A 23283-nucleotide genomic window follows, 5' to 3' on the forward strand; every position below is an offset into this window, starting at 1 on the left:
AATGCAAGGACTATATTTCTTATAAGGCGCAATTTTAAGGTGGTACCCAACAGCTTGACTAATACTAATTTGGCTCGTTTAATTTTCCTAAAAATTTGACAAAATGTTTACTTTGACCCTTTGACAAAAATATAAAAATTTCAAATAATTTGAACCAACCACTTTATCAGAAAAATTTCACTAGTTATATAGCAGTTTGACAAACACTAATTTTGATCATTGAGAATCTTGATATTTCCTTAACAATACATACAACATGATTAAAACGTTTAGCTGATTTCTACAGAGTTATCTCCCTGTAGTGTTAGGTACCACCTTAAGGTTAAAGTAATAACGGCATTTTTACGAGTATTGTATTGCTGTAAGTTTTTGCTAAAAAAATCTTTAGAATCAGTCATTTTAGGAGAGGAACTCCTATAAGCAGTCACTTTCAGAAATTAATCATGTTGACATTTTATAGAAATATCATTTTTAAGAAAATATCGGGGAAATGTAACAATTAGGGATGCCAACGAGTACTCGAGTATTGCTGGGTAGTACCGAGTATCGAATAACAAAATGATTCTCGACTAGTCGGTTTTCTGTTAGAATATGTTGTTGCCTTCCTAAAGAAATTAAATATTTTTATTAAGAGCGCCTCCAAGGAAATCAAATATCAAATATCAATCACAATTAATCAAAATTAAAATACGTTTCGAATGTTTGCGTTTAATTGTCATTTAAAATTGGTAGGCTACGAACAAGAGCACTTTTCCAAGGCTTACACTTTTAGCTAATCGTGTCTTAGTCATTCCACCACCTCTGTACCGTCATAGAAAAAGTTGACAAGATAATAATGGTTTTATGCATCAATAAGTTCTAATCATCACCCCTTTGTTGATTATTTATGTGTTTTTTTTATGATTCCCAAACATATACTATTGTTTGAGTAATCATTTTTCTACAGATGTTTATTCATTAATTGATTAGATTATTGTCAGTTTATATAATTAGTACATTTAGTAAATGAGGTATTTATTATCGTATAAATTTATATATATATATATATTAATCCCGTCTCTCATAATTATTTTTAGAATGGCATTAATATTTTATATTGTTTTATGTATTCGTGTATTATGTTATGTATTGTAATATAAATGGTGAGACGTAAATAAAATTTTTGTATCTTGTATAAAATTCCTTGAACTATTATCTAGTCCTGGGTAATAACGTTGATGGTTTTAAGTCCATAAGACAACGTCCCACAATACGTAAAATGTGTATAATTTTGTGTTTCAATTTTTGTAGATGTTTTCCCCAGTGAGTACTCGAGTATCGCTCGGTAAATCCAACGAGTAGTCGATTAGTAAATCTTCACCGAATTGACATCCCTAGTAACAATGCGTCAAATATCTTAATCTAATGGACATAACTACCTGATATTAATCCTTAAAGAAGTTAATTTATTCCGACTCAGCTGACATTTTTAAGGTCTGCCATTGCTTTTCATGTTTGCTATTTAAACATTTTCTGTCCAGTAATCATAGTATTTCAGGCTATTGGCAAAATGCTAAAATTTGTCAAAAATCGTCACTTTAGGGTAAGAAGTGAAAGGGGGTCAATTTATGGTTTCAGTCATTTTTGCATTTTTGTAGACATTGTGTTGCTTGTAATATTTACTAATATATATAACTACAAGCTCTCAGAAGTTTGAATCGTTAGCAGTCATAAGCATTTATTTGTTATGGTTGTCATAGACATCAATAGTTTTTTTTCGGTGAAATATTTTCTGTATTGCAAAGGTTTAGACTATAAGCAGCTATGGTGCCCAACTGGAAAATATATATGCATGTATTTTTATCATTTTAACAATAAGGATAGTTAGTCACAGTTTGGTCAATATTGAGCGTCCATTGATTTCGAAATGGAAATATTTGCAAAAGTTTATGCCTTTTTCGGACGAGGAAATGTATCAACAATTTCTGATTTCCGATAAAACTAAAAACAAAAACATTTAATAATCCTTTTTCCTTAAATTGAAATTAAGTTATGCAAATTGGATAAACTATTTAATCCCTATTTCTATGTTTTAATGAATTGTTTAATATAATTTAGTTAATATTAACATAAATAACGGGATAGCAGTCAGATTTCGAGGTCATACGCTATATTTATGGAAAAAAAACATTGGAAAACAATTTCACATAAAATGTATTCAAATGAGATTTTCAGATTTATTTATTTTTAGAATTAATCGCATTTGACTACAATGTTCGAAAAAGATTGGGTTCGTATAAATTTACCCACATATTCAGAGGAGACAATGTTACTAATTTTTATATGGTTACGATGGTCACCAAATGATTGTTATTATATACTTTATTCTGATAAACCACTGTAAATACAAAGATACACAGAAGAACATAGACATTATACAATATTACAAAGGTACATATGTTGAGGAAATATGAGTATATATGTTTACATGTTAAAACTGTGCGATGTATATTAAATGGAAACCCTTAAAATATGACAGAGGAGGGAGCAAGTTAATTGAGAGAATCCACTTCATCGTTTATAATTCTAATTAAATTGCACAAATTTCTAAGCTTTGACTGTTTTGATATATTCATAAGTTCCCCGAACTAAAGAATATTACAATGGTTTGTGAACTTTTTATCTAAATATTTATTTCTTTCTGTTGTAAAAAAGTTGCATTTGAGGAGATAATGATATTCATCACCAATATCACCATCTTCGCATAAAGGGCAGGTCCGATTTTCTCTTGGGATATAAGACCAGCTCCCACATTCTATTGGCAGTTTATGGTTGACCATTCTGAATTTACAGAATGTAAATATATCTTTGTAAATATATCTTTTAAATAGCCTGTAGTTCAGAGTTTTTGCAGAGGTTTCTACACTTGAGAACATATGTGCAAATTAAGTGATATAAATAGCAAAAAATTCAAAGAAAGGTGATTCTTACCTACCTTTTCTATGTCCTTTGTCGTAGCGAGTCACAAATAATCCTTAGAGCTTTAATCCTGCAATCAAAGGTACAGTTTGATGATCTAAGTCGCTGTCTGTTTTTCCATTGAAATCAACATACCTTATGTGTGGTTCGCGGGGGATGACACCAACATAAACAGATATTTAATGGTGCGGTTCTTTCATAAATTGGCGGATAGCAGGATGAAATATACACAAGGTAAATGTTCAAAACAAATTTATTATATGAGGCTTACAAATTGAGAGAAGCTAAGAGCGAGGTTTACCGAGCCCCTCAACCTTTTTTGTGCATGATAAGTACCGAGAAGTTAATATTTTCACACATTTACCTATGATAGATTGTGAATGTAGCTATATATAATATGAATGGCTACAGTAATATAATAGTCATTGAAGTGTTGCCACAGAAATGAAATTTGTTTTACGCTTGTCAATGAGCCTCTGGTTGTGTATGTCAACGAAAATCAACATTATAAAAACTATTTTAGATAAAAAGAAACCAGGAAAAAAAAAACCATTATTTTCTATGAGTTGCAGAGGTTTGTTTATATTTGTAAAATTGAAATTTTGAATCGTTTTGTTGAGTATGTGTTTGATCAATCTTATCCAAATTACAATACCACTACGTGTTACTTACCTTAATGTGTTGAGATCTTTTACCTTACTGTGTTGAGATCTAAAATATTTGCATGATATGCATACACAGTTATTTATTATTTCTGGAGAAAAACACACTTACCTCGGGACGTGTTATTCTCTAAAGCTGTGCAAACATAACCGAAAAAACAGTTTTTACTTATCTTATATATAAAACAGAGAGTTCTGAAAATTGAACCCTACATAATTTAAAATGCCTTATTTAGACATCAAATGATATCTTCAAAATAAGTCAGTTATATTCATTTAAAAAAAATATGTCACAAAAGGCTAAAATGATATGCTGTGTATGTTTAATTGAACACGTCTGATTCATACAAGATAAAAATGAAGCCTAAACTTATAAGAGTTTGAAGTTGTTTAGATGAAGATGACACATACAAAAGGGTTTAAAACGGTAAACGTTATCAGTGAAAGAAATGTTCATACTTGTATAACTAAACAAAAAAACGAAAAATATAAAGTTTCGATTCCGTCGTTTAGGTCTTATGCATATGAAAAAATAGCCTTTTAACTTCCAAATTTAAACAACATTTCGGAAATTCTTCTTAAATAGAGGCGGATTTTCAGACTCATAAGTCTTAGACAAACTGACAATGTCATGGCAAAAAAACATAACCGAGAAAACTAAAGATTGATCAAAACGAACCCTACAAAAACCGGGGTGGAACTTAGGTTCTATGGAATGGTTAGCAGACCATGCTCCACATGGGACACCCTATGAAATATGTTGATAAGCTATATCAAGTGATCTTGCAATAGCAGCTTGGTTATTGATTCTTATCTAACCAAAAGACATCATCAAATTCATAACCCATCGGTCATGTAATTTTTTTCTAACCCCAGAAACTTGATCGAATTTGAAAACTATTTTTTGTTCAGGATAAAGGATTGACAACACTGTAACCGTTAGAAACAACACCATTCTGAATTAAATACAGATCTTGTGTAAATGCTTTGCTTACAATTATCAGACAACATTCCATTCCAAGTCCTGCCTACAAATTTTTGAAGGTGTGTATCTTAACGACTAACTTAAGAGGATCCCAAAAGATCTTTAAATCAGAAAGTAGAAAAGAGTGTTGTCAGATCCTTGTTAGCAAAGCGTCGACACAGGATGTGGATATTGATCAGATTGAATCAACCCAGACATTGGAAAATTAAAAAAATAACGAGTTACAACAATTTTAAAGCAACGAGCAAAACAAAACTAGGGGTAATATCAGGCGGTCAGTATGTTAACAGAACCTGCTCCACATGTGGAATCCGTCGAAATTTATCAATATTTCAAATGCCCTTAACCTATCGTATCGTGTATATATACCAAACACGAATATGAGCCAGAGGTGGTTTGTAAAGCAGCGTAAAGAGCATGAGAAATACAGTAAAATATTTTCGGAAATACAGAGAGAAAGAAACATCTTAGGCAACACAAACTGTCCAAAACGTTAGCTGCGAGTGCCGCCAATGCCAGCAAATGTTCAAACATAACATTTATACAAAGGAATAGTAGAAAAGTAGGACCATTTTTTCAAGCAAGTTTTTGTACGTTTAATGAAATTCCGTGACACTCACGGTTCCATGTGTGTATACTTATAGTTTTGGTTACACCAAGTCTTATTTCTGTACACTATATATCAAATAATAAAAGCTTATAAATGACTTATACTGTAATAAACACTAAATATTAAAATGTGGTATGATTCCAATGAGACAATTATACGCAAGTAACCAAATGATGTAGATGTTGGCAATTTTAAGTCACCGTAAGGCCATCAACAATGAGAAAAACCCACGCCGCATCTATAGCAAACAATAAAAGGCCCCGACATAGCGAAACTTAAACAAATCAAACGAGAAATCCAACGACCTGATTTATAAATAAAACTTAAAACGATATTATTTTCGATTTTTACCTTTTGACATTAAAGACGTTTCTCATTTGTCATATTGTTTATTGTGTTAGCAGAAACTTTGATTTCTATGATTGTGCAAAAATAACGTCAAGCCGAAAATACGTCTTGTTTTATAAGTTTAAGATGTACATTAACAATAATATATCCTTCAACGTTCAGTTTATGAATTTTCCAAAGGTAACTGGCAGACTTAAAGCGGAATATGTAGTTCAGTCAATAACAGAAATGACTTCAAAAAGCAGCCCGTGAAAGGAATTAATGAATAATGCAGTCAATGAAATAGACTTAAAATGCATCTGATTAAAATGAGTAATAATGTGTTTGGTGCTAAAATAGAATTCGCCACAACTCTATACCATCTGAACATAATGAAGAATCTTATTAAACATTTGATTCCAAAATGAGGTAAATCCTTCTAGGAAACCCCATTTTAAAAAGTGGGTATGGACCCAACTGTTAATTCTATATTCTGAGGAGGGCGATTTGCCGAATATCTGCTTGAAAATAAACCAGTTTTATATTTTTTTGCCCTTTTCTTTAACCCAAAATGCCATAAATCTCATTTAGGGTGCGGCATCTGTCAAATATTAATACTGCTGAAAAATAAAACATTTTCTGTAATGATTGTGTACATTAATCTACACTTTTTCATTCTTTATAATGCAACAATGCTTTTTCTGAAATCCCACTTAAAAACATATATTCTCATACTTATGCATCAATTCATATGGCTATCTCGAAAATTGATTTTTCGAAAAGAGCCCCACCTTTACCCCATGTAAAATCCATTTAAATCAACATGATATTAATGATTCTACCGAAACGAAAAGTTTTTCTTGAAATTGACACAGATTGAAGACTTTAAACTAGATCTAGGATAAGCGTGACTTTTTTTCAGTTTTCCCATTGTCAGCTTCTCATTTATCAGTCGCAACATATCCTCTGTCCTATGGTAAATTCAATGTATTATTATAGCGTCAACATATCTCTCTGGATAAAATTCGAATACAACGGCCATGTGAAAATTTCCAAGAAATCTATGGCTTGCATGAATTATTTATCAAATGACAAAGTAACTTACACACCTTTTATATAATGTTCTGGTACACCATTTGATAATGTTTCTAAGGGTGTATGTATACTTACTCGAATGTGTATTGGGTTATTCAACAATCCATACTGCTATGAGCACTAAAAGTGAAAACAAGTCGCATAGGATTTTAAAGTAAAAAGTACTCTTTAGTAGACCCGAATGCATAACCAAAAATACTATATGCATTAATCCGTACTACTAAAGAAAAAAGTCAAATGGATTTTAAGTAAAAAGTAATTTTTAGTAGACCCAATGCATAAACAAAATACTCTATGCACAATTAGACAGGTATATCTGACTTGCAGGTTCTGAGAATCATAATAATAATAAAAACTGACAGGGATAAAAACAATGTCTCCAAACCGAAGTTTGGCAGTCCATATAAGGAATGATCATAATATGCAGCCAATAAAAAGAACGCAATTTAATGTAGGCCATAAAAGGAATTATACTTTTAAATGCCGTCTATAAAAAGAATATGATAGCAGAGTGCAATTTATAGGTCGGGATATTCTATATTTAGATAAGCCTATATATTTACATTTTTATACGATATACACGTACACATTTTTCTCATAAACTCTTTTTATATAACTTATTTTGAAATAAATTAGAGACATTTAAAATAATGGAAAAAAAATTACTAAAGTTCACAGTACGACATCTTCATATAATCACTACGAGGCTGTACAACACTACATATAGCGTATTCTGAACACGTTATTTAATTCCAAAAAGATAAAGATGACATAAAAACTGCAAATTTGGCAGATTTTGGCAAAAACACTGTCTTCAACAACATCATCTAGCGCTCAATAAACTTTTGATTTTATTGATATATGAATACAATTATTATGAAGTCAGTATGTATTTTATTTTAGCTCTTCAGTAAAAAGAAATTTCTGATTTTTACCTTGCGAGCCGCCGCGAAAGAAATTCAAGGAAATCCGGCCATACTTCGTTGATACCGAAACATTTCTGAAATGTTACATAATTACAATACGACAAGATATGACGACCATGACGTTACCCTAACATCAAATTAGTGAGTTAACAACAAAAAAATAAATCTTTATTTTGCTTAAATTTTCACAGTTTCAACACGCTATCATAATCACGTAAAGTAATATTGGTTACATTTAAGATTGTTTGATCTGTAATCGACACTTTGGCAGCTTTAAACACATTCACCAAAGACCGTTTTCAAAATATACAGATTTATTTGCACATATGTTTACAGTCCGAAATACCAGGGGAAGACTCCATATGCAACAATTTACATAATTATTATTATTCGTTCATTTAAAATTATAATCATACAAAACGACAGCTAAATGTTATTAAGATTAATTACTAATATTATTATCCAATCTTATATAATATTAATCGGAGAAGTGTCTCCGGCCAAACTTCGTAAAATAGCGATAATTGCTTCTTTGATGTTGACGAGTATAAAAAAGACTGTCTTTCGCAACTTGTAAACCGTAGAAATCAATAATCGAATTCGACATTTGAAAATAAAGACACATTTGAAATAAAGAAGAAGACAACTTAGATCCACAGTAATGTTAATATTAAGCACTTTTCAAATTCTTCTAAAAAGTTCCCAAACGTCACTTTTTCTCGGTTATATTCTCCGCTGCTCCACCAAAGCGCTCATCCCGAGCTAAAATACAACTGAGTATGGAAACGGGGAATGTTTCAAAGAGACAACAACTCGACAAAAGAGCAGAAAATAGCACAAGGTCACCAAAGGGTCTTCAACACAGCGAGAAAATCCCGCATCCAGAGGCGGGCTTCAGCTGGCCCCTAAGCAATAATGTGTGTATACTAGTTCAGCGAAAATGGACGTCACACTAAACTCCGAAACATATAAATGAACCAACATTAAAAAAAAAACAAACAAGGCTTACAAAGGCCAGAGGTTCCTGACTTGGGACAGGCGCAAAAAATGCGGCGGGGTTAAACATGTTTTGTGAGATCTCAACCCTCCCCCTATACCTCTAGCTAATGAAGAATAAACAAACACACAGTAATACGCATAGTAACACTCACTTTAAAAGAAGTCCGAGTCCGATGTTAAAATAGGCAACAGAAAAAAACTAAGCAAAATGACAATGATCAACATAAATTAACAAAGGACTACTAGCAGTTACTCCAGACCTCAATTAAACTGATTGAAAGATTATGTCTTCATCATATGAAATCAAGCACAATCCCTCCCGTTAGGGGTTTAGTATCATACCATAATAAGATAAACGAGAAGAACATAACCCGTATTATGCCAACAACTGATTTAAGAATAATTTAAAATGTGTTTGTTTCCGATGCAAAGACCCTATGAGTGAATCAATATTAATTCCAAAAAATGCCATCTTTAATGACTGATAACAGTAATGTAACTATATCCCTTCTGAATAATTCTGTTTAAAGTTTTGGTTAGCTTTTGAGGTGAATGACGACATTTCTGTGTTTTGTATAGAATACTACCATAAAAGATGGGATATGAAATACCTGAACGTATAAGATGTCTGCACGTTGATTTATATTTATGCATGATGTCCTTGCACCGATGATAAATTTAGTAAATGTTTTGACAAGTTTGTGATATCGAAAACCTTGGTGTTATATTTTTTTTAGTATAATACAGAAATTTCTTTCGTTAAAATCAAATACGTTGTTACATACCAGAGGCGAATTTAGGGGGGCAGCGTGCCCGGCCCCCTTTTTGTGGGAAAAATTTGGTTGATTATTTAGGGACCACTGAAGCATGACTGGAGCGCGCCCCCTCTTATGGTAGTCAGTGGCCCCCCCTTATGAAACTTTCTGGATCCGCCACTGCATACTCGAGTGAATCGAACAAGTTGAGATATAACAAACACCTTAAGATGGTGACAAGGGAACGTCACCATCTAAAAATGGGTAATTAACAATAGGAGACGAAAAATCATCTCTTTTATCGTAAATTTTAGTATTAAGCTTCCCGTTAAAGGTATAGATATCAAGATCCAGGAAATGGCAGTGTTCATTGCTAGTATTATATTTATTTAAAATCAGTTCAGCAGGATAAATCTCTTTAGTGTACATACTGAAGTCTTCATTATTGAGAGCCAATATATCATCCAAATGTCTAAAAGTGTTATTAAATCTTTGTATCAGATGTTGTTTCGATGGGTCTTTGCTGATTTTAGTCATAAATTGTAACTCGTAACAATATAGAAACAGGTCCGCAACAAGTGGTGCCCAGTTAGTCACCATTGGAATTCCGATAACTTGAAGATATACGGAATCTCCATAGCGAACAACAATGCACTCCTACGTTGAGTAATCCTCTTTCTGGTCGCTGAAAGTGTGAAACATACCGAAACACAGACTTTTTATTTTGCTTGAATGTTTGAAAGAAATGATGAACTGTATGAACTGTTGACAATTTGAGTTGTCATTTTAGTTTTTGTATACATTTTCCAACATTTCTATATACGGTTAGAACAAAGGTGCTAAAACATAAAGAATATAGAATAATGAGGTGCTATTAAAAATATAAAGAATAGAGAATAATGAGGTGCTAAAATGTCTAGGTTAGTCTATGGAAAGGTATATACTATGAAATTTAGAGCGAGGGGCTTATCCAATTTAGCACATATTTACAACTCGAGTAATCTTTTAAAATAAGAATAGAGAATAGTGAGGTGCTAAAATATAAAGAATAGAGAATAATGGTCAAAAAGTATAAAGAATAGAGGAAAATGGCATAAAACATTAAAGAACAACTCTCCATCAGAGACCAAATGACGTAGAAGTTATTGCCTTTCGTTTGTTTTTACTTGGACTCTGAGCATGAACATGCTGATCGAGGTACGCCCAAGGCAAAAAAAAAAAATGTGAACACCCAAAATAAGGAATGTTTAAGATCGCCAAACCAGAGAGCCTACATAAAACCGTAAAAAGTCAAGTTTGCCTGAGGAAAATGTAACCTTAACTTACAGTGTTTTATGAACTGGAAATATAAGAAAAAAAGATATTATTACCTTAATATGCTTACCTTTCTATTTTCTATTTTTTTTTCTAAAATTTCATTTTGTTTATACATAAAGAGTCTTTATTTTTAAATACATCAGACAAAATGAAATAATATATGTGGTCCTTGTTTTTTTACTACCCATACGTACGATGAGCCCCTACCCTGATAATTGTTTAACATTTATTCTTCAGCACTATTAAAGTCACAATGTGCCTTTTTATTTTCTTATCAAAATAATGAAGAAAAATTATCTACCTATTTACACTATTTTCAACACTGTAATCGGAAGCACACAATTCATATATTTGTACTTAGTACTTTCAGGCAGGGGCGGATCCAGGATTTTGGAAAGGGGGGGGGCGTAGTATGTAAAGTTTGCCGAGCGGAGCGAGTCGAAATTTTTTTTTACCTTTTTTGGGCTAAAAAACATAAAATAAGTGTAAAATGCAATTTTTAACGATTCCTGACGTGGGGCATGTATATTTTATAGTTAAAGTGTAAGCTAGGGTTGGACATTTTTGATGCCGCATTCTCCCCATTAATTGTCTATTATAAAATGATTGAATGGATTCAAAGCTATGTACTAATATATTTGATGTGGGATTTTTCAGTAAAAAATGGACATGGAAAATTCTCGTTTGTTGTATGGTTAATAAGCATAACCTCACAGATTTCTTGTTGTAAACATGATATACGGCTATTCAATGAAGTTTATAATACGACCGACACGAACAAAGACAAACAAGCAATTTTTATCCAAATGTTTGGTTGAAATGTTTCACCCAACAAAGGAAGTGAGGGGTTCCAAATCAACCAAACGAATGAGTCTGAAAATCAAATGACAACGAAGTTGTGAATGACGGTCGACAAATGGAGACATAAAGGCCACACCCAGCAGGCAGGTTGCAGTTGGGCCTTGAAAAAAGTATTCAGTATATCAGTTCGGCGAAACAGACATTCCGGTCAGATATGGGATTTACATGCAAACCCTCCAAAAAAATTACGCCCGTTTTTTATTCACCATGTTCATTTAATGCTGAATAATTTTGTTGGATTTTTTTTTTTCTTATTTCAAAAAAGGGGACACGATAATTGTAGTTCAGTGGTTGTCGTTGGTTCATCTGTCATATTTGTTTTTCGTAAATTGTTTTGTTATAAATTAGACCGTAAGTTTTCTCAATTGAATTTTCATATTTTTCATGTCGGGGCCTTTTATAGCCGACTATACGGTAGGTATGGGGTTTTCTCATTGTTGAAGGCCGTATGGTTGCCTATAATTGTTTACATCTACTTTTTTTATCTTTGGTGGATAGTTTTCTCATCGGCAATCATACCACATCTTGGTTTTATATTGAGGACCAAAAATTCCGAAAATTTTAATCAAACTCATAAATTAGAATGCAAAATTTAGAACAGCATGCACCCCTTTTCTATGGTAAAGAGGAAGATTTAAACTCTGACCATGTGGTGCTTAACCGACATTTGGTAATCCTTTGTCAGTTAGATGATACACAGTCGCCTAAATTTCTACTATAATGCGTTTTCAAAAACTTATCTTTATTTTTACCCATTGTCCGATCATTTATTGTTGAAAATTCAAATGAACAATATTTTACGGCAATCTCTGTTAAAGAATAGAAAATTCAAGATGAAGGATGGCTATTTAATGTCCAACGACAAATTAAATGCATTATCAGGGCATGGAAATGTTGTGTAAAATAAATATGAACTCTGCTTTGTACTAGACAGACACCCTGAGTTGGATTTTTAACGTGCTAGTTCACACGGCAACAGTCCGTAGAAAGATATGTCACCCTAGCCGGACACAATATTCTGACTCCGAGTCAAGCAGTCTTTGCTCTTATATCTTAATGCCGCGACCTTCTGCACTCGATGCGAACACTCTACCACGAGACCAACGACAGTCAGAATAGTTAGAGGAACTATATGAATTTTTGAAAGTAAAATGCACTTTAATCATGTAAAAATAGTTATATTTTGTCGGTTAATCTCGCAAAGTCTTTTTTTTATTCGAATTATGTAAACATTTGTACATAATAGCATAGTTACCCCTAATAATTAGTTTAAACTCATTCCAGTTTGATAATGTGATATTTCGCGGACGGTGAATCTTCTGTTATTACAATAGTTTGACCCTGAGTGTCTATAGCCCACGGATGCCTTATGTTCAGAAACGTATTGTCTGTAATGTTTCCATCAAATGTTAGCCTTAAGACTCTATTAGAACATGAAAGTGTACAATATATTTCTTCCGAACCACAAGCAAAATTTGATATTCCAGGTATTTTCTTCTGCCACAAAATACGTCCAGCAAAATCCATGCATACAAGAGTCTTTTGTATTGAATCACACATTATCACCGTTTCATCTTTTAATATTGCTTTGCCTGGTACAGATGCACTTTTTCTAAACAATGAAGAAAAAATATTACTTTGCTTTCGCGAGTCGATTGAAAACAAAATTTCCCCGGAAGTGGAAATGACGTCAATTGATGAATCAGGTGATGTCACAAGAAAACGATCTCTTCCAGCATCGGAGATGCATAGATAATGTTTTTCCGTTTTTACTACTTGTTTTATTGAAAGAATTGGTTCTGTATCTAAAATACATATCATATTTTTGTCCCAACATGTAATAGCGATCCCAGTATTTCCAGAACTGCAGACTTGGTAGGGTTCTTTAAGTGAACACTTTTCAACGCATTCGCCATCGAGAGTCATTTTCATGGCAAAATTATTGTATTGGTCAATTATGATTAGAGAACTGTATAAAAGGCATATGCCTGAAAGCGATCTATAGATATGTTTTTCTTGATTTACTGAGAATTCACGTTTTCTGTACATCATAAAAACAGTTTCCGGTTCTATAACAGAAAGTGTCTCGTCTGCATGATAATCAATATTATCCGCATCTGAAGATATTTCTATGTTAGCAGCTTCTTTTACCTCTGATATGGACGATATCAGCATATCATTCGATTCAAATGATATTTTGTAATCTCTAAAACAAGAGTAGTTAATTCCAGCATTGTTAAGCAACGAATCAGCGGTTCTCTGTATCTCCAAAACCGCTTTTTGCTTTTTGGCAACGTTTATTTCTTGAGTTATAGCAACTAAATCAGCTCTAAACTGTTCTAAATGTGAGCGATGTATTCCGATAGCTTTCAATGCTGATTTCATGTCAACTTCAGGCCAATTAAGATTGGTTTCTTTTGTTTTAATATCAGTCAAAATCAACGAAGAAAACGTCTCGAATTGTTTACGAAGTGAGGAAAGAATAACCAATGTTTCATCTTTTTTCTTCTGATACGAAACTAAATTCAAAATCCCTTTCTGTTCAATTTCCGACATATATTTTAAATTTCTAACGATATGTGAATCAATTTTATTTAGTGTAGATAAAGCTTTCAGTTGTAATTCAGATACCGGAGAATACACACACTTTTCATGAAGTTCAGAAACACATTCACTACATAAAATGTCTTGGTGATCGGTACAAAAGTATTCAAAACACTTAATGTGCTTGTCACAAACCGTCTTTTCTTGTAAGGTATTATCGCCATTGATGGCTTCGTCGTTGTCTTGATCAGGATCATGTTTTTTCACAGCATTGATAATTCCTATTAGAAGAAGATCTTGTGGTAAAGTTTGAATCCAAGTTTGGATCTGCGTAGATTTCGGGCAATTCATTTCTTGTCGACATGTTGGACAGGCTTGTGAAGCAGTCGTTGATTTGAAATATTCCACTAGACACTGGATACAATAAGAATGTCCACACGACAGCTGCCTAGGATCGGTAAATATATTGAAGCAAATAGCACACGTTAAATAATCCTCTTCAATGCTACGCTTAAGACGTGCAGCCATTGTACTTGCATGTCAGGTGGTATCTTATTTGACAAATATAGGTTTATCTTAAATCATATGATGTTTAATCTTATATCCTGATAAAATCCCTATTATCAAATGTAAACTTCCTGCCATGATTATCTTTTGTTACGTAGAATTAACTGCACATATTACAATATCATTTTGTCACTTATTAGATAATTCGACTCCTTCGAACAGATTTAAATGTATCAAAAATGACTTAAAAGTATATTGAAATAATTGTTAATAAGATCAACTGAGGGATTTTCTTGCTGCGTTGAAGACCCATTGATGGCCTTGAACTGTTTTCTGATCTTTGATCGAGTTGTTATCTCTTTGACACATTCCTCGTTATGTCATGCATTAAACATATTGTTTATTGTTGAAGACCGTATGTTGACCCCCGGGTATTTTCTTTGTGTTCGTGGATTGCTGTCTGACGTCTACCCCTACATAATATTGAAGTAAAACATGAGTCGGCTTACCAATAACGAACACAATTTAACATTGGTAACAAAACACTTTAGTCTTTCTTCCATTTATAAAAATGTTTATAATTATCGTACAATAATTTACTACTAAAATGCCTGTGTGGATAATGATTTTGATTTTCTGCATGGTTGATTACTAAGTCTGAGGACACCACAAGTGTATGTATCAAATATATAACTATTTGCAAAATTGATTTTATGCAAACAATATCCGGAGGAGATAACATTGTGTATATAAATATCTTTTAATTATGACTTACCGTAAGTAGACCAAAATATACAATAACATTCAACTATGCCTCTGGGTATAATGAATTCATTCTATCCACTATAATAGGCTTTTCCTAGTTCCGTAATAAAGAATATTCACTTATTTTGATATATGCGTTTTCCAATGAAATAAAACGTCTTACTTTGTAAATTATACTACTTTCCCTTCAAAGCTTTTAGAAATATATTTTTATGTAAAATCCTGCATTCAAGAGGCAGGGCTAACTATCATAGATTATATTAGTTTTCACGATGTCTTTCATCCTCAATAAAATTAATGTAAATTTGTATTACTTTAGTTGTGTACAGTGCTAAACATTTAGTGCTTTATATATGATATACACACTTGTTTATTATGGAGGTTCGTATGATATTCATGTTTTCTTTTTGGTTGTTGTTTGGTTGATGTACCGTTGACAAATAGCCTACATCACCTAGTATATTACGTTTAATCAGATCATATTTGTTAATTGATGGTTGTTTATAGCTGAAATTTAGATATAAATGTAGAAATATTTCACTATTATCTATAAACGAATAAGAAATGCATTTTAAACTAAGACTTATAACATAAATCTAGTTCAATTTTCGTGATTATGACGTTGAAGACTGTCAAGTCTACTGGTAATTTATATTGAAATTTTAATTATTGAAATGCGGTATCCAGAGAGAAAAATTCCTTGAATTTGACAGAGACGACAAATATTTAGTCAAATGTCAATTCATAGCTGCTGTGACCTTGACCTTCGACTGATTTGTTTCAAATTCAATGACTGTCTTTCCTCCGAAAAGTTACTTCCCGTGCAAGTTTTGTTGACATAAATGCAAAGAGATGTGGAACGATTAACAAGCAGACAACAATCTACATACACAACGACAAAGATGTGAACAATTACATGTCACCGTACGGCCTTCAACGTTGATCATAGAGATCTTATTTCTGACCCAAAAGTCATTGTCCAGAAATGAAGTCTTACCTAAAATTGTTTTCTTCTCAAGGAACTTCATCAAACAAATTTGTTTGGATGTACGGTTCAAAATATATTTTCCCAAAAGCAAAAGGTTGCCCAAATTTCTATCTATTTCTTGTTACTGTGACTTTAGACCATTGACCTCGAAACGATATTTTCACGGTATACAAAAATATCAGTTTATTAATAGGCACTATGACCTTGATCTTTGACTACGTACAACAAAATCAAAAGGGATCTTGTTCTATCTAATGGGCATATTTGAAGGTTGATTGAAAATATGGTTCAATAGATATTATTTGCAAACTCAAATGTTATAGAAAAACAAAGGATATGGGATATCTATCCATGACACAAAATCAGTACATGCACAGGAAAAAACACACAATAAGCAAAAGAACAGCGTTTTTTGCTGTTCTTCATCTCAAAGTCAAATTGAGAAAAAAAAAAAAAAAAAAAAAAACTGTTTTACCTAACTGCAAGTTTAAGACGGCCCCTAGCACCTGTTTGACGGCGGATTTTTTTGCAAAATGATTCGGATAGACTTTGTTAGATGTATCCCATTTGCAGTATACCGATTGAGCTGTAACTTTGACTTAGCGAATTAAAAACCAATAGAGGGTTTTTGGTCTACGGGGCATTTTGTTTGGTGGAGTCGGACAGGAAAGATATCATACGGGAATCAAAGTTTTGACCCAACTCTTTTTTTACCTTGGCACAGTGACCTCAAAATTAACTGATATTGGTCTGCCCGCATTATCAAACCAGGTGCGATAAAACAACTGTGTATTTGTTTATGGCTTAAAAGAATCCAAAATGTTGATGTCCAGATGCTTGGACGGCTTTTTATTATACGAGTATCAAAAAGTTTGACTACGTTACAACTCGGCTCACAATAAATTAGAATGATAAAAAAAATTACAGATATAAATATTTAAATAATAAAAAGTAACTAATAATTATATAAAGTGTAGAAATATACACATTCAATATCAAAGTTTGTAGTAATATTTATACCACAAAGTGCTTCTGTTTGCATCATTACTTTCATTCTTCACATTGATTAGAACATACAAGATCAAACAACAATATGTAACTGCATTGTGTATTATTAGTTTGCATATTATGTATATACAATATACATTTTAAAATCAATAAGATGTCATAATTATCATATGAAACCATTAGTTTTACGCTTTGTACCTTTGCTTTAAAATGATAAATGCAAGGATAATTTCATTTGTGCATTGCCAAATTTTAAAAATATTAGACATTTCAATAATTAACGAAACACAAATAAATAGTTAACATCTATAATTTGTTTTACAAATATTTGAAATTCAGTTTAGTAGCCCTTGAAAAATAAATCATAAAACTAGACATAGGTGATCACCGATACACCCGTCCACAGCCTAAGTCTTGGGCGGTAAATGTCCGCTTTCAAAACTAAACTTGATCTGTATTATTATGGTCCACAAGATTGTGTTCAGACAAGTACAAATAATTCTGTCAAATTCGGATAATCAGGAAACGCGAAAAAAACATTGTTTTATAGAAACCCAAGGAGCATAACTCTTGATAAACTTTTAGTTTATGGTTCAATTTCCTTATGTTAAAGGGGCACTAGCTGTCAAATTCATGTTCACCGATTTGCTTCAAATTCTCGTATTTGATTTATAACAATGTAAAACATTTATCCAAATTATAAAATGTCTAAAATAAACAATTTACAGGGCATGGGCTCGATAATATGTAGCTTCGTTTCGTGTGTATTTTAGTCTAGACGCCATCTAATTAACTATCGAGTTGACCTCCGAAAACCTCCGATGGTCATATAAGCGATATACACATAAATATAGATATAAACAGATTGCGAGCTCGTGCAATTTGATTTTTCTATGTCTGTTTAATTTCATATTATAGATTAAAAATATATGTTAATCATCGTTTTTACCTGTATAAGAATGATGTTTTGTGGATCGAATCAGTCAATCAAATGATTTACTTTTGTTTCACTTTTAATGTTGACATTCTTTTCCTTTAAATAACTTAACACGCACAATTTATGCGTTATCCATCTCTAGCTAAGGGGTTAAATTGAAGTTCACATGAATACGGATTCAATGAGGTCGAATTATTCACTTGCAAGTGAAAAATTCATCATCAATGTTTCTTAGCTTATTTTGGCAAAACTGAACCATACTGGCTGCTAAAAGCGAATTATTATTGCACTATTTCACTTCCATTAATGATTGAACAAAAAAAATCATATTTTAGATTTTTTATATATCTCGTAGCTAGTGCCCCTTTAAAATTTAAAACAGATTTTGCCGAGTGTATATTTAGTTATAGTCAATGAAACAAACAACAAAAACAATATTTTTTTCAAGGGAAATAAGTGCATGGTTTATGAGATTGTATCAAGTGGTACTTTAATTATCATCAGGAAGCCGAAAGTGTGTCGAACGAACGGACGGACATGTGCATCACTATATACCTCGCCTCAATGAGGCAGTAGTATAGAAAAAGTGTTTTAGACTAGAACTAGAATGAAAGACAAAACTAATATGAACTCCTATGAAACTTGTCTAGTAAAATAAATGAAAGTTATACAGGTAAAACAAAAAATTTGTAAAGGGTTCCGTGAAATCTGCGATTGCTGCTGTCAGTTTAATGTGTACTGGTGCCTGCCAAAAACTAAGTCCATTTAAAAGTAAAAACGATTATTTTTAAATCAATTTTCTTCAGAATGATGCTTATTTTTTTTCTAAGAATGTTGTACTGGATTGTTCATGATTAACAATTGATTTTTTCGTAGAATATAATATACAGATACCGCTAATAAATAGTGCATAGTGTTAAAATACTAAATCACGCATGTAATTTCACTCTATTCGTCTGATCCCATACTGGAAACAGCATCCAGCGCCTGCTTTACGGCTTTGGTCTCGGGATGATCCTCTCCCAGAAATAACACATATACCCTGTAGGACTCGGTAAACTGGTATTTGGCTTTAGCAAAATGATTTGTGCCAAAATAAAACGCTCCTAAATTGTACCTAAAACAAAAGTTGGAAATATAAGCAATTAATATTTTTATTGTCTAATCTCAGTACAGATTGTAAGATTAATTAATAGCCACACTCTTCAGTCAAAAAATAAATTGATTAAAAACTCTAACATTTATTAAGCTGAAATTATTACAGTCGTCACTACAAATTGTGTGATAATGAAAATATATATGCGCTGTCTGTGTGATAATTACTAATGCAATTCTAATTCCCGTTCCAATAACTTATTGTTATTTTATTCGGGGGGGGGGGCATCAGGAAATACAAAAAGGGACGTGTGAAAAAATGGATATCATCCGTCACCTCATATCAATATTATTAGTTACACCATTTAAATATTACTTCCATGGTTACACAGTGTGCTAGTGACATAATACGATATATATGGGCCAGAAAATTCTATATGGGGTGAGAGCGAACCTCATATGGAATTTAATGACCCCATATATATTGTATTAAGTCACTAGCACACTGTGTAACCATGGAAGTAATATTTAAATATTACTTCCATGGTGTAACTAATAATATTGATATAAGGTGCATGACGGATGATATCCATTTTTTCACACGTCCCTGTGTAACTAAACATGTGGTATTTATTCTAGTGGCCTATCAAAGTGATCAAGTCTTCATTATTAAGAACCGCTACTTCCATACAAAAACAAATGCCAACAATAACACGTGTTAGCTTTAATGTGTTTTTTGAATTTATTTCCAATCTTTCATCATAATTTTTTTTTCATCTGTTGTCCGGGCGAAATGTTTCAGATGTTTCCTAAACACCACCACTAACCCCATATTAATATACCGGGTCGCTTTTAACCAAATGATGAAAGCCTAAGTTTGCAGTCACCGTGGTACATGTGGTTTATTCCTTGAATGCCTGCATCCTGTGATGTGCCGACAAAATACAGGTAAAATATGTAGGCATATAAAGAATATTGTCTGATTAAAATTAAATACAGTTAAAACAAACAGTAATTATAATTGTGCAGGGAAGCTTAGCCTTCCAATTATATTTCGGTAGCAGTCCTTTTGCGCCAATTGCTATTTTCAAGATGTATCATTTGCGCCATATACTATTTTTGAAAGGTATCAATTGCGCCAATTTACGGAATTCATTTGCGCAAATTAATCTGTACTAATATTTATTTTAAATGATACTCCTGAATAAATTATGGTACCATAAAAGGAATAGTTTATGGAACTAGGGACTTTTGTTGCAAGATATTCCAAAATTTGAGAAAGTAGATTTGTTATCTGATTATCTGTTATCCACATATTTTGATGACAACTATTTGTTTCCACCATCCGTAGGGACTGAAACTTCATCAACCCCGACTCTCACACCAACCCCGATTCTCACCAACAATGAACCATGAGGCATTTCATAAGTACTGCAATTGACTGGTTTTTTTTTCAATCGGATTCATCTACATTTATTTTTTGGGGCAATATCGTAAATCTTCAAGTCTCTACTTTCTTTTAATTGCAAAATTCTAATGCAGCAGTAGTTAAGTGAAATCATATAGCTCATAAAAGGAAACATAAGCCGTTGATAGATATCAGAATTACACATGCGGAGAAGTCATTTGTAGAGATTGTTGGAGGGTCTCAAGTTACAAGTCTCAGGCTTTAGTATGATTATGTTGTTGGACTGAAAATAGTTTTATGTTTTGTTATCATTTTAAAAACAATTACGCAATCGTTTACTTTATTTTTGGCGCATATGATGCTAGTCATTTTAAAAACTAGTGGCGCAAACGTAGCATTGACGCAAATGAGTTGTGGCGCAAATGACGCATTTTTAGCGCAAACGGATTTATCCCTATATCTCAAGGTAATAAGACTATGTTTCTGTTTGCAATGAATACTTTTTTCGGTTTGGAAAGATTTTTTTTGTTGTTGTTTAAAGATAGGGAAAAAAGGGTTCAACTCTTGAAGTTGTTGAAAGCATGTTAAAGATAATTATATTAAGGAGACCCACAGATGACTGGAGAATAGAAACATGGTTACTCTTGGTTTTCTCCAGACCTGCAGTAAAATACTTGCAAAAGTGGGCGTCGTTTGGTTGTACGAAGTATAAATTCGCAGCCAAGTTAAGTCACTTGTGGAGAGAGAGAGAGAGCTTGCAACTATTCCACCCCCTATTACAGAACCTTCCTATTGAATGTATTGTTAATTTGTTCAGGTCATGAACGTGCATACAATATTTACCACTGAACATTAAGCAACGAACTATCAATTATTAACCTGAAAGTTATCTTTGTCTATAACAAATTATAGAACATGATTGGAGTATTGTTGCATACAGAAGTTGTTTATTTAGAATGAATATGATTGTTGATTTTGAAATTCTTTGAAAGTTTTCTGTTGGAACGCATCAGATGTATTTGTTAATGGTACATTCAAATGGTGCCGTCACTTGCTTTCATTTCGATTTTTAGTTGTTTTTTTTAAACAGCTTTTAGTTGTATAGTGTAAAATTAAAGTTAATATTGTATCGACGAATAGGCGTAAAACTACATTTTTGGCACAAATGATACTAGGTTTTCTAAAACCTTGTGGCACAAAAGGACGCATTATTTGGCACACACAGATTTCTTCTCCATTAATCATGTAAACAAATACATATATAATTAAATAAAGATAAAAAACCAAAAAGCAACAAAATATCAAAGCACTTGTCACAAGCAAATATAAATAAAGCATACATATATTTTAAATTTACAACATGAATGGTCACATTTCACAAATATTATTTTTTTAGTATAACAATTCATTTCGGTAATTTTAAAAACATCAATAAATAATATATAAGATATCATATATCTCATATAAGATATAAGATATCTTATGAAAACTATTATATGAGATATCTTGAAGTATGAATAAATAGTAAAACAGCTTGCCATACCGATGGTATGCTATCTACATTTTTTGGGACAGTGTGAAAAATTGTATAAAAATAATAAAAATTCATTGCATACCGTATTGTTCCAGTTCCGAGGAAATTTTTGCCGTAGGTTTCCAGAAAAATTGATAAAGCGGCTTCATAAAGCTGTGGTGCCATGATGTCATTCTTATCATCGTAAATTAGCCCAATTTCATTAAGAACAATGGCAGTGCGTGGATGATTGGTACCGACCTCGCTTCTCGTCACCTTCAGATCATGTAGACAATAGGCCAATGCTTCGTCTACACGGCCTTGTTTGTAGGAAAGTTGGCCAAGCTGTTATATCATAATAAAATAAAGTTATTTTAATAAATGGATTGCATTAAAGGGTCAATAACACTAATGGGTTTCAGTGAGAAACACAAAAGGTCTAATAATTGTAAAAATAGGAAACAACTCTATGAAGATATTGGACATGTTGCTTTTTTTTAAAAGGCAGATATTAATCATTAGCGCTCTTGCAGATAACCACAGAATAAATGTGCAAAAATGAAATGATATGAAATGTTAACAAATATTTTTTTTGTATAAAGATTGATTGGTTGATTGTTGGTGTTAAACGCCACTTCGTGCACTCTTGGCTATATCGTGGCGGTAGGTTTTTATTAGCGGAGGAAACCGGCGTGTCCAGAGAAAACCACCGATTTTCGGTAGGAAAACTGACAATCCGAGTCAATTAAGATCGGAGTCAAATGCATCTGCCACGAGCGGGGTTCGAACTCACAAAATCGGTGTTGACAAGCTATCGATCGCTGTAGATGAATTTGTAGGACCACTCGGTCACCGATGCGCATCATGCCCCCATTGTATAAAGATAAGGATTAGAATAGCGATATTTAAAAGCACTCTTTGGTGTTTATTAAATTGAAGAAACTTTAATCAAGTATGGTAATCGGAAATTATATATCATTTACGGAATGTCTCATCTTGAAAACAGAGCAATCATGCATACAC

General features: G+C 32.5%; 1 protein-coding gene across 1 annotated transcript in view; it reads right to left on the minus strand.

Moving 5' to 3' along the window:
- Positions 1 to 17119: 17119 nt before the first annotated feature.
- LOC127700331 (uncharacterized) overlaps positions 17120 to 23283 on the minus strand; it is a 65405-nt gene continuing 59241 nt past the window's right edge. The window contains exons 33-34 of the mRNA XM_052203742.1: positions 22364 to 22605; positions 17120 to 19361 (exon numbers count right to left, since the gene is read on the minus strand). Coding sequence (XP_052059702.1) covers positions 19193 to 19361; positions 22364 to 22605 — 411 coding nt within the window. The 3' untranslated portion in view covers positions 17120 to 19192. The remainder of the gene's footprint in view (positions 19362 to 22363; positions 22606 to 23283) is intronic.

The sequence above is a fragment of the Mytilus californianus genome, unplaced genomic scaffold (assembly GCF_021869535.1).
Source record: "Mytilus californianus isolate M0D057914Y unplaced genomic scaffold, xbMytCali1.0.p SCAF_5, whole genome shotgun sequence".
Classification (NCBI taxonomy): domain Eukaryota; kingdom Metazoa; phylum Mollusca; class Bivalvia; order Mytilida; family Mytilidae; genus Mytilus; species Mytilus californianus.